The sequence below is a fragment of the Humulus lupulus genome, chromosome 8 (genome assembly GCF_963169125.1).
Source record: "Humulus lupulus chromosome 8, drHumLupu1.1, whole genome shotgun sequence".
Taxonomy (NCBI): Eukaryota; Viridiplantae; Streptophyta; class Magnoliopsida; order Rosales; family Cannabaceae; genus Humulus; species Humulus lupulus.
Window position 1 is genome coordinate 40,228,490 of NC_084800.1, and position 12,308 is coordinate 40,240,797.

Sequence of the window (12,308 nt, forward strand, 5' to 3'; positions counted from 1 at the left end):
ACAATTAATCATTCCAATTCTCACATCTTCTCGATGGTCAACTTTTCATCTTTTTTTTTTCTTTTTTTTTTCATCTCATTTCTGAATTTCTCTCACAAATTAAAAAAATACAAAGAATATAATACGTAAAAACCCCACTAAATTAAAAAAGATAAATCTAAACTCATCGCAACTAAAATGTAATAGCCTCATGTTTTTTCTTGTAGATAACCATTGTTTAGCTTCACGTGTTAGGCATTGGATTTTTCTTTTAAAATAAATTGCATTCAGAAAAAATAGCACCGACAAATCTAAAATTTACTAAATCATGATAATTTTTTTTTTCTTTTTACCCCAAAAGTTGTTTTAGAATAACCGGTATTTAATATTCTGTCGTGTATAACACTTCACAACGACCGCTGTTAAAAAAATCAATTATAGAAAAATTTATCCAAAGAATTTAAATTACAGTACTGATCTCACGCTCGAAGAAACAACTTCCACGATTGGCACGTGCGAAGACGGTTCTGCTTTTCTAGAATTAGACGGTACCAAACCTACCCAAGAGGTTTTCTAATTTTTAATATTAATATTAATTTTAATTTTAAATAGCGTACCGTGGTTACGAATATATATATAGCAAGTTAGATGATAGAGACCTAAAACACAACGCAACAGCTCAGCTCGTTCACAAAAATCTATTTTGTGTGATCAATTTTCCTATCTTCTTCGCCATTTTCATTCCAGTTTTAGCTATTTTCCTATCCCAAAATCCACTCCTCTATATTTTGATTAATTCTACAACCACGTCTACTCTTTCTCATTCTTCTTAAAGGGTATGCTCTTTCTCTTTCCCTTTCTTTTTAGGTTTCTGGATATTGCCATGTTTATATTTTTCAAGGTTTTGGGTTCTTAAATCCATCAAATTTTGGTAATCATTCCTCAAAAGAAAAATTCTTTAGAGACCGGAGGTATTTGAAGATTAGGCTAGGGTCTGGATCTGATATTTTGTGTGTTTTTTAGGGGATTAAATCCTTGATTTTTGAAGAATTTTTAGTTTTCAGCTTTATGCACCTAATTTTCTTGACTCTTACAAATTCCATGATTTTGCATCTTTAAATAGCAATAAAAAAAACATTTTTGTCGAATCAGAAATAATAATTGCATGATTCTCCAGAAGGGGGTTTAAAATGTTTTATATTTAGGGTTAATTAATTAGCTAATTATGTCTGGACAATCTTGGAAAAAAATATACTTGAATATAGAAGAAATATTTGACATTTTTTTTAATTTTCTGTTTGGTGTGATTTTAGCCCACAAGAACTGGTCTTTAGTTTCGTTTACTGGGATTCAAGTGTTTAGAAATAAGTTATTAAAGATAATGTTATGCCATGAAAATTAGAAAATAGAAAAGCCAAAAAAATATTCCCAAGTGATCCTTATCTCATGAGGGGTGGTAGGAAAAGAAGGCTTTAGGGCCCCAGCTTTATATTCTTCTATCTTCCTTTTTGTTTTTGTGTTTTCAGGATGAATATAGACATTTGTCTGCCTTAGATGTATATAATTATCTTATTTTGTCCTGTCCGGCCAGTGGTTTTTTGTTTGGCTTTTAAATTTCAACAGAACATTGTTTGTGAGATGGGTTCTTTTGTTTTTATATTCATGCTTTTTAGATGCTTGACAAATTGTTTTGTTTGGCTCTTCATACTAAAACCTTGTTTTGTTTACAGAGTGCAGAATCAACAATGGCACATAATTTTTACGAGCCGGAGTCACACTTGGATTCAAATGAAGGTATCTCCATGAAGCAGAAATGGGGGTCTATGATGTCAGCCTCATCCACAATCTCCGATCATGAAAGTGGGTGCTTTGAGTGCAATATATGTTTAGATTCCGCAAACGAGCCCGTGGTCACTCTATGTGGTCACCTCTACTGCTGGCCCTGCATTTATAAGTGGCTTAATGTCCAGAATGACTCTGAAGAACCTGAGCAGCAAAACTGTCCTGTCTGCAAGGCTAACATCTCCCACGCCTCACTGATCCCCCTCTATGGCCGTGGAACATCTCGTTCGGATTCTGAATCCAAGAAACCCAACTTGGGTCTGGTCATACCACGCAGGCCACTTCCTTCTGGCTTGAACACTGTAATTACTTCTCCAACGCACCAGAATCAGCACCTTCATCATCCAAATTATGTCCAATCCAATCCCCGATCATTTAACCAGCAATATTTCCCTCACCCTTATGGAGTTCATACCGCAAACAATATGTCATCATCTTACCTTGGGGGTGCAGTGATGACGAGCTTGTTCAATCCAACCATAGGAGTTTTTGGAGAGATGGTCTTTGCAAGGATGTTTGGGGGCTCGGGTTCGAGTCTATTCCCTTACCCTCCAGCTGGGGTTAGTAGCAGCAGCCCCAGGTTGAGAAGGCAGGAAGTCCAGCTTGACAAATCTCTTAATAGAGTGTCCATCTTCCTTTTCTGCTGCATTATTCTGTGTCTTCTTTTGTTTTGATTCTAAACACTCTTGGGAGATTTTCTTTTGTATAGTTTTCCATCCAAAGATATATGTGCATATAGAATATGATTGATGTTAGAGATTTTTTTCAGACATTCTTGTGAGAAGTCCATTGATATGTAAATAATGTCATGTGTCTATTGGTCTTTTGTCTAAAACTTTTCTATACCAGTCAGCAGTACAATAATATTACTTTTGAGTTATTTCATCTGTCTAATGTATTTTCCAGTTCATGGTTTGATTTGATAGCTTAACAAGAACTTATATTAACAATGAAATCATCCATTCAGGTCAGGTGTAATCAATCTTAAATACATTTGTTTAGGCGGAAACAATACAGTTTTTGGAATCTTAAACCAGTCATGTAGTTAGGCGGATAGGTTGGATTAGAAATAAATAATAGCGACCGAGTTGAATTGGAACAAACGACAGTGCTGCAAAGAGTTCTAGAAGAAATTGAATTTTCTTTTAAGTTAATTGTTTTCTTCTAATTTCGAATCATGCGGCTGACTACCCTTTCATACCAGAAAAATTATTTACTTCAAGTCTAAGTTACCCAATTTCAAGCATGAACATAGAGCCAAGTCGCCGCATTACGGCTAGTATTCACCTTTTACACTCAGGTATATATTTATTTGAAGGGTTTACACCTTTGGACGCATGTTTTTTTTTATTACTTGTTTGGACTTTGTGTATTGACAAATTATATTTTAGACCCTATGTTTGGTAAAATGGTTAAAATAGAACCCTAAACCTAATTTTGGTCAATATTTTCTCAACTAAAATCACAAATGATTTACCAAACTAACAATTCAGAACAAAAATAAAATCATTTTGTTTAAAATCTGTGTTGTTATATTCAATTTTTTCTTCATCAAAATTGAGTTTATGGTTCTATTTTAACCATTTTACAAAATATATGGTCCAAAATGTAATTTGTCAAAACAGGTAATGAGAAAAAACACAGGGTCCAAAAAGGTATAAACCCTTATTTTAAAATATCACTTTTTTACACTTACTTGTTATATGCATAGGAAATGTTGGTATACATTTATAAATAGAGTAAATTGTACTCGGAAAATTTGGGTATTTATGCACAATGTAGGTGCATATATCAAAAAAATATCATTCTTTAACATCGTTCCAAAATAATATTACTATTTATTTGGTTTCCAAAAATACCCTTATCATTTTTTTAGCCTTCATCTCTCTTCTCTCTCTACTCTCTCTCTCTCTCTTATGGGTCACCTTTATTCTGTGGAGTTATAGCAGCCACCACCAAACCATCATCACCACCAAATTTCTTTGAAAAAATGTCTACAACTTTGGCATCCTCCTCTATTTTTTTCTTCTCTCTTAAAGTGTCCATGGAGACTAAAATAAAATGTCTCATAATAGTTTTTGATGATATAAAACTTAAACCTACTAAAAGTTCAATTAAGACACTAATTTATGCATTTTGAATATATTAGTGCATGATTTTTTGGTTTTTTTGCAATTTTTTTCATAATTTTTTAGATCTGAAACGTAAAAATTTGTAAAAAAACTTGATATACCTCGATAGACCTTGATTTACCTCGATGCCCAACTCGATGGGTCGTTAAAAATCATGATTTTTATGAAAAAAAAACCACTTGCCTTGATAGGCCTCGACATGCCTCAATGCAAATCAATGCAATTAATAGAGATTGCATAATTTTTCACTCGGGTGTCCGTTTGAGGAGATTTTTTTTTAATTTGGATATTTTCTTGAGATCTACACGTCTGGGATATGTACACACACATTTGGGTAGTTGAAAGTTTGAAAACATACCAAACTTTGAAAATATAAGGGTATTGTTTTGAACTTTGGTGTGTTTTCAAGCTTTCAACTTCCCAAATGTGTGTGTACACATCTTAGATGTGTATATCTCAAGAAAATACCAAAATTAAAAAAAACAATCACCTCAAAAGGACACCCGAGTGAAAAATTATGTACTTTCTATGAATTGCATCGAGTTGCATCAAGACATGTCGATGCCTATTGAGGTGGCATCAAGGTGTGTCGAGGCATATGATTTTTTTTCATGAAAATCATGATTTTTAAGATATACCTCGATGCCCAGCTTGATGGACCCTTAAAAATCATGATTTCCATGAAAAAAACTACTTGCCTCGATAGGCCTTGACAATCCTCGACATGCCTCAATGCAAATCAATGCAATTAATAGAAAGTGCATAACTTTTCACTCGAGTATCCGTTTGAGGTGATTTTTTTTAATTTGGGTATTTTCTTGAGATCTACACGTCTGGAATGTGTACACACAGATTTGGGACGTTGAAAGTTTGAAAACATACCAAACTTTGAAAATATAAGGGTATTGTTTTGAACATTGGTGTGTTTTCAAGCTTTCAACTTCCCAAATATCTGTGTACACATCCCAAATCTAACCACCCTAAACGATGGCCCCGGCCACAAACATAACACCACAAAACAACAAGCACGAGAAAACAGAAATAAAGGTTCAGAGAACTTACTATAGAGTGATGGTTGTGGAGGGTATAACGTTTCCGACAATAGGGATGGCAAGATCATGGTCTTGAATAGGCAGAGGCGACATAAGAGTTCGTCTGATGGTTGAACCGGGATCGCACTTTTTGGAAAGGGCATGGAAATAGGACGTGTCGGAAACAAGCGGCGACGGAAACAGAGTAGTCGTCGAAGAAGTTCATCGGCGAACTCAGACATAAAAAGCTCTCTTTTTAACTTCGGTTGCTTAGAATGTGTAAACTTTCAAATGAAAATATGGGGGTATTTATAGGGCCAAAACATATTTCTCGATCCGACGGCTCAGGATGACTTCCCTTATCTGACGGTCCCGGTGTAATGCCCCGAATTTCCTAATAAGGGTTAGGACCTTGATTAGGAGGCCGGGAGGGCCATAATTGATTTATTATGATATTAAATGATTAAATGCATGTTTATGGGAATTATATTATTATATGATGGTAAATGCATGCATATGGGTGTATTTATAATTATAAGGGCATTTTGGTAATTTGGCCCATTAAGGGCATATTTGTATATTTTGGTGCATATTGTGATTTGTGAATGAGATCCCATTATTATGGAGATATATTCGAGCTATTCGACATGAGACGGTCTTATATTATTGATTAGCGGTTTTGTCATAACAGGGGTCTTTTATTGGGATATTGAGTTATGAGGATGTTATTTGATGATAAATTGGGAGTTATTGAGATCAGGAGGAAATTCTGAGAGTTTTGACTATAATGTCCCAGGGGGTGTATTTGGGACCCCGAGCACTAGGTTTTATTTGAGGTTACTTAAGCTTGAAGTAGCTTGTCAGATAGAACCGTACGTTAAAAAACCTCTCTTCTCTTCCCGATAGTTCATTTTACCGTTTGAAACATTTTCGAAGAAATCTCGAGTTCTAGAAATCAGATTCAAGCGAGGATCGAAGCATAGCGATCCTAGGAAAGATTGGAAGCTTATTAGCCGAAGGATTTAGTTGGAAACAACTTAATTGGAGGTAATTCAAGTTTTAAGTTTTTAAAGTTTTTATGCTTAGAATTGGACTTTGTGAATCGTTGAGTTTTTGGTTTATTTGAGCCTCGGGGTTTGATGGTTTTGGATCATTGGGAAGCTTGGGAACTTTGATTTGATGATTTGGAAGTGTTTAGGTATGTTTTTGGGGTGTTTGGGATGATGGAAAACGACTTTATGGCTGGTTTTGGGTAGGGGGCCGCGACCCTAGCTCGAAGAAGCTGCTGGGGAGGTTTTTGCCTTGCTGGGCGCCGCGGCCCTTGCTCCTGGAGTGGCTGGGGCCCGCGGTCCGAGGGGTTAAGGCCGCAGCCCTTGGACAGGTTTGAGCCCGTTTGAGTGTTTTGGCCCCGGGAACTTGGTTTTAGGCCTCAGGATTGTCCCTACTACCCGGATTAGTGGGGATTGATGTCCCGGAGGCTAGATCTTGGTTTGGGAACCTTTGGTGTTCATTTTATTGATGGTGTCCCATATTTGGCTATGACTAGGTAACCACTAAAGGCTTAAAGGTTGATCGTTCTCAAGGGTCATTCTTATATTAATTCTCGCTCGAATCAGAGGTAAGAAAACTGCACCCTGTGTATATGTGACATGCATGGTTATTCTTGATGCATGTTGGATGCTTAAATGTGACATGCATGATTATTGTTGAGGCATGTCAAGTGATTAAATGTGATGCGTGTGTTGCACAAGAAACATGTGACTAGGGCATGCTTTGAGTATTGAATATGAGATTGTTCAGAGCTTGAGCCTCTGTGTTTATGCATGGTCCTAATTATGTTGGTAATTGTTAAGTAAGCATGTTGAATGCCCTATATTAGGATATTTGACATATGATATATGTAACGCCTCAACTCTAGGGACCGCTATAGTGCACATTGCAAATAGTGCTAAACTCGCTAATCGAGTCGTTTGGCCATAAACGTGTAACTAAGTATGATTAGTGGTTTAGGGACTAAAATTTTTGGTTAAGATATAACGTTTCACTAGAACTTTTACTGTATACATTGGGATCCCAAAAATATAATTTCAAACTCTATTACAAGAAAATGTTTACAACAGGCCGTTCTAAGCGGCAAAACAGGGTTTATCCCTAGTTCCTCTTTCAAACCTCGCCCAAGTATTGGTCGAGCAGCTGCATATGTACACGTCATCACCTAAGCCCTTCAACTCAAGGATGGTCCAGCTTCCTTTTGCCTTTACCTGCACCACAAAGCATCCGTGAGCCGATGCCCAGCAAGAAAACTCATATGCTCATAAACATTCATATCGTGATATCAAATCATATCTGGCATGCCAAGCAAACATAGCTTTATTCAAGCATGCAAATGAGTTCAAACAATGCTGGGGTATCCAGGATAAGAAATCCTGCCCTTCTGATTGGATGAATATCAAGTCAATCGTAATCAGATGAGTGTCTCAACACTTGAGGTTCTGGTAAACCATGCTGAGTGACCAACAAGCAAGTCACTACGGGGCCGGTGCCCATAGCCATGCATATGATGATCAAAATGATCATACAGAGCTCATAGCTCTGATCAGATGAGTAAATATCACTTGAGGTTCTGGTAAACCATACTGAGTGACTGACAAACAAGTCACTAGGGCCTCAGTGCCCATAGCCGTGTAACGACACCGTTACCTGGGCTTTCCTGCAATGGCTCTTATCAGATGAGTGACTGACAAGCACGTCACTGTGGGGCCGGTGCCCATAGCCATGTGACATAACAGTCACGGGGCTCGCTGGCCCTGGCTCTAAATGGCTAGACAAGCGCTTTTAATATTCATCGAACTTGAGGTCGGTCCGGCATTAATGCTCTTTGAGTCATCCAATGCAGAAATTCGATTAGATCTAATCTTTGTTGGCTTGCGTGAAACACGCCAAGGCCGTCCTGACTAATGAGTCAGCGCAATGTGACCAGTGCCCAGTATCACTGCCGAACCCGACTAATGAGTCACTGCTTCACAGTTGATACTAACACCTTTGCCAATTTTGACTAATGAGTCAGTACCATGCACAGGTAAGCATTGCTACCAAACATATATCATATGTCAAACATCCAAAGACGGGGTATTCAGCATGCTTACTTAACAGGTGCTAGCATAATAATGATCATGCACAAACACAGAGACTCATGCTCTGACCAATCTCATATTCATCATTCACGGCATGCCCTAATCACATGTTTCTCGTGCATCACATGCATCACACTTAATCATCCAGCATGCCTCAATAATAATCATATGCAAATGGGCAAAATCGCCAAGCATTCATTATGCTATTTATAATGCCCCGAATTCACCGATGTGGTTTAGTGGTGGTTTAGTAGGCCGGGAGGGCCGTAATTGTTTAATTACGCCATTAAATGAATATATGCATGTTTATGTGAATTATATTATAATATGATGATATATGCATGCATGTGGGTCCACATTTATAGTATGATGTTGTTTTGATAATTTGGCCCATTGAGGGTAAATTTGTGTATTTGGGTGCATGATGTGATTTGTGAATGAGATTCCATTATTATGGAGATATATTCGAGCTATTCGGCATGAGACGGTCATTTTTAGTGGATTAACGGTTTTGTCATAACGGGGTCAATTTTGGGGTAATAGGAATGTTTATTTGATGATAAATTGGGAATATTTGAGATCAGGGTGAAATTCTGGAGGTTTTGACTATAATGTCCCCGGGGGTATTTTCGGGACCCCGAGCATTAGGTTTTATTTGAGGTTACTTAAGCTTGAAGTAGCTGTCAAATAGAACGTATGATTAGAAAACCTCTCGTTCTTCTTCGTTAGTTCATTTTTGCCACCCGGAGCATAATTGAAGAAATCTTGAGTTCTAGGAGTCGGAATCGAGCGAGGATCGAGGCCTAGCGATCCTAGGAAAGATTAGAAGCTTCTTGACCGAAGGATTTGACAGAAAACAACCTAATCGAAGGTAATCTAAGTTTAAAGTTTTGAGTTTTTAGAATTTCTAAGCTTTGAATTGGACTTTGTGAATTATTGAGTTTTCGATTCATTTGAACCTTGGGTTTTGAGGGTTTTGATGCATTGGGAAGCTTGGGAACTTTGTTTTGATGATTGGGGAATGTTTAGGCATGATTTTGGAGGCTTTGGAGTGCTAAAAACACGTTTGGAAATGGCCCAAAGTTGAGGGCCGCGGCCCTGTTCTTGGGGTGCCGCTGCCCTGCCTTGCAGAAGCAGGTGGGATTTTTGTGCTTGCTGGGCGCTGCGCCCTTGCCTCATAGAACTCTGGGGGCCACGGCCCAAGGTGCTAGGGCCGCAACCCTTGCCCAATTTTCGCCCCGTTTGCTCGTTTTGACCCCGGGAACCTAGTTTTAGGCCTTGGGAGCGTCCTTACTACTTGGATTAGTTTGGATTGATCTCTTGGAGGCTAGATATTGGTTTGAGAACCCTTGATTATCATGTTATTGATGGTATCCTATAATGTGTTATGATTAGGTAACCGCTAAAGGACTAAAAGCTAAACCCTTCTCAAGGGTCGTTCTTTTGTTCATTCTAGCTCGAATCAGAGGTAAGAAAACTGCACCCCAAATGTGACATGCATGGTTATTCATGAGGCATGTTGGTTGTATAAATGTGGACATGAATTGATTGTGGAATACTTAGCAAATCTTGCTCAGTTGTGCATGAAACTGGCTCATTAGTCAGATTTGGCAAAGGTGTTAGTATCAACTGTGAAGCTGTGACTCATTAGTCAGGTTCGGCAGTGGTACTGGGCACTGGTCACATTGAGCTGACTCATTAGTCAGGACGGCCTTAGCGTGTTCAACGCAAGCCAATAAAGATTAGATCTAATCGACTTTCTGCATTGAATGACTCAAAGAGCATTAATGCCGAATCGACCTCAAGTTCAATGAATATTATAAGCTCTTGTATGGCTTACCCATCAGTCACTCACTTGTTAAAGTAGAGACTTACCCATCAGTCTCTCATTTGTTGAAGGCTAGTGGCTTACCCAGCAGCCACTCTTCCATTTGAATTAGTGACCTGCTTGTCAGTCACTCAGTATGGTTTACCAGAACCTGTTGAAGGCTAGTGGCTTACCCAGCAACCACTCTTCCATTTGAATTAGTGACTTGCTTGTCAGTCACTCAGTATGGTTCACCAGAACCTCAAGTGATATTCACTCATCTGTTTGAAAGCTTTGAGCTCTGTGTGATTATAATGATAATCATTTGATGATGTTTACATATAATGTTATGTTTTCTTGCTGGGCTTTGGCTCATGGGTGCTATGTGGTGCAGGTAAAGGAAAAGAAAAACTCACCCAGCCTTGAGTGGAGAGCTTAGGTGGTGATGTGTACATATGCGGCCGCTTGACCACCATGGCCAAGGAGTTCTCAGAGGAACTAGGGGGTTTACCCTATTTTTTGCCGCTTAGGTCGGCGGGGTTTGAAATTTTGGAACAGTAATGACCTTTTTGAGTTGTAAATAACTTGTAAATGTTCTTGTGGGCCCATGAACAGTTTTATGTATCAATAAAACATATCCTTTCATTTTTATTGGTTTCCATCTTAACCTGTTAATAACACTTAGAACACGTTTTTAACCAAAGGACTCAGGCAATGAGTCAAATTTCCGGTTCACCGTAACTGTTTTGGGGTAACTAGGGCGTTACACTATCAATGTTTTCATTTAAATATCCAACATGCATCAAACATAACCATGCATGTCACATATGGGGTGCGATTTTCTTACCTTAGGTCCAAGCATAGGTTACCAACAAATGAGCCGCAAGCACGATCCTGATTCCAAGCCTCTAGTGATAACCTAGTCACAACCACAAATGGTGATCCAATGAGTTCAAGTTCTAAAACCAATCATTGAACTAAAACTTAGCCTCCAAGACATCAATCCTCACTAATCTGGGTAGTAGGAATGATCCCAAGGACTAAAACCATGTTCCCGGGGTCAAAACACCCAAACGGGCTAGAAAGCTTGCCTGAGCCATGGCCCCCAGCCAACTCTGAAGCAAGGGTCGCGGCGCCCAAAGCATAGGGTCGTGGTGCCCAGCAGGAACAAATTCCTGCACCAGCTTCATCGAGCAAGGGCCGCGGCGCCCAAGAACAGGGTCGCGGCCCAACTTCGGGGCAGCCATTTTCCTTCATTTTTAACCTTTTAAAACCTCCCAAAAACATGTCTAAACATTTCCAAATCATCAAATCAAAGTTCCCAAACTCCCCAATGGTCCAAAACCACCAAAACCTGAGGCTCAAACGAACTAAACACTCAACGATTAACGAAATCCAATTCAAGCTTAAAAAACTTTTAAAAACTTAAACTTGAATTACCTCCGATTGAGTTGTTTCCAACTAAATCCTCCGGCTAATAAGCTTCTAATTCTCCTTAGGATTGCTATGCCTCAATCCTTGCTTGATTCCGAGTCCTAGAACTCAAGATACCTTCGAAAACGCGATCGGGAAGCGAAAAGGGAACTTTTAGGGAGAGAGAACGCACATAACGTTCTTTTTATTTTCTTAAAATGTTACTTCAAGCTTAAGTAGTTTCCAATAAAACCTAATGCTCGGGGTCCCGAAAACACCCGCGGGGACATTGTAGTCAAAACTTCCAGAATTTCCCCCTGATCTTACTAACTCCCAATTTATCACCAAATATTAATTCACATTACCCAATAACCCGGTAATGCTCTAAATACCCCTTGACTTACTCCAAGTCAAGCTTAAATCCCGTTGTGGCTTTCCCACTACCCTACCTCCTAGGATCGTCTTGTGCTGGGTAACCCTGGCATAACAAAATAATAACAAAGCACCATGCCCATTTCACATATATGCCAAAAATGCCCGAAATGGCCAAAATATGAAAATCACCCAATTAATCACAAATGGGTTCGCATGCATATTTAATACACCTAAACATGCATATTATCATTAAATAGCATAATAAATTAATTATGGCCCTCCCGACCTCCTAATCAAGGTCCTAAACCTTATTAGGAAATCTGGGGCATTACAATATATGTTTGGTAGCATTGCTTGCTTGTGTGCGGCACCAACTGTTCAGGATCGGCACTGGCTGCGTATCACTGACCTGAGAGTCAGAAACGGCATAAGCGTCGAGGACGCAGGGCCAAATGTAGATTAGATCTAATCGATATCAGCGTTGAATGACTCATATTGGGTATTAATGCTGGACCGACCCGAAGGTTGATGAAAATTATAAGCGCTTGGCTAGTCTAGGACTAGTTACTCAGAGCCAAGGCCTAAGGCCTAGGTG

At 38.8% G+C, this 12,308-nt stretch overlaps 1 protein-coding gene across 2 annotated transcripts; it reads left to right on the forward strand.

The window, feature by feature from the left end:
• The first annotated feature begins 624 nt into the window (after positions 1-624).
• On the forward strand, positions 625-2,701 carry LOC133796926 (E3 ubiquitin-protein ligase RMA3-like). 2 transcript variants are annotated; one of them, XM_062234628.1, is made up of 2 exons: positions 625-815; positions 1,710-2,701. In XM_062234628.1, exon 2 carries the CDS (start codon positions 1,725-1,727, stop codon positions 2,493-2,495), a length of 771 nt encoding a protein of 256 aa, XP_062090612.1. In that variant the 5' UTR covers positions 625-815; positions 1,710-1,724; the 3' UTR covers positions 2,496-2,701. The 2 variants fall into 2 exon arrangements, with proteins under 2 accessions (XP_062090612.1, XP_062090613.1); XM_062234629.1 differs by lacking the exon at positions 625-815 and adding an exon at positions 847-950.
• The last annotated feature ends 9,607 nt before the right edge of the window (positions 2,702-12,308 follow it).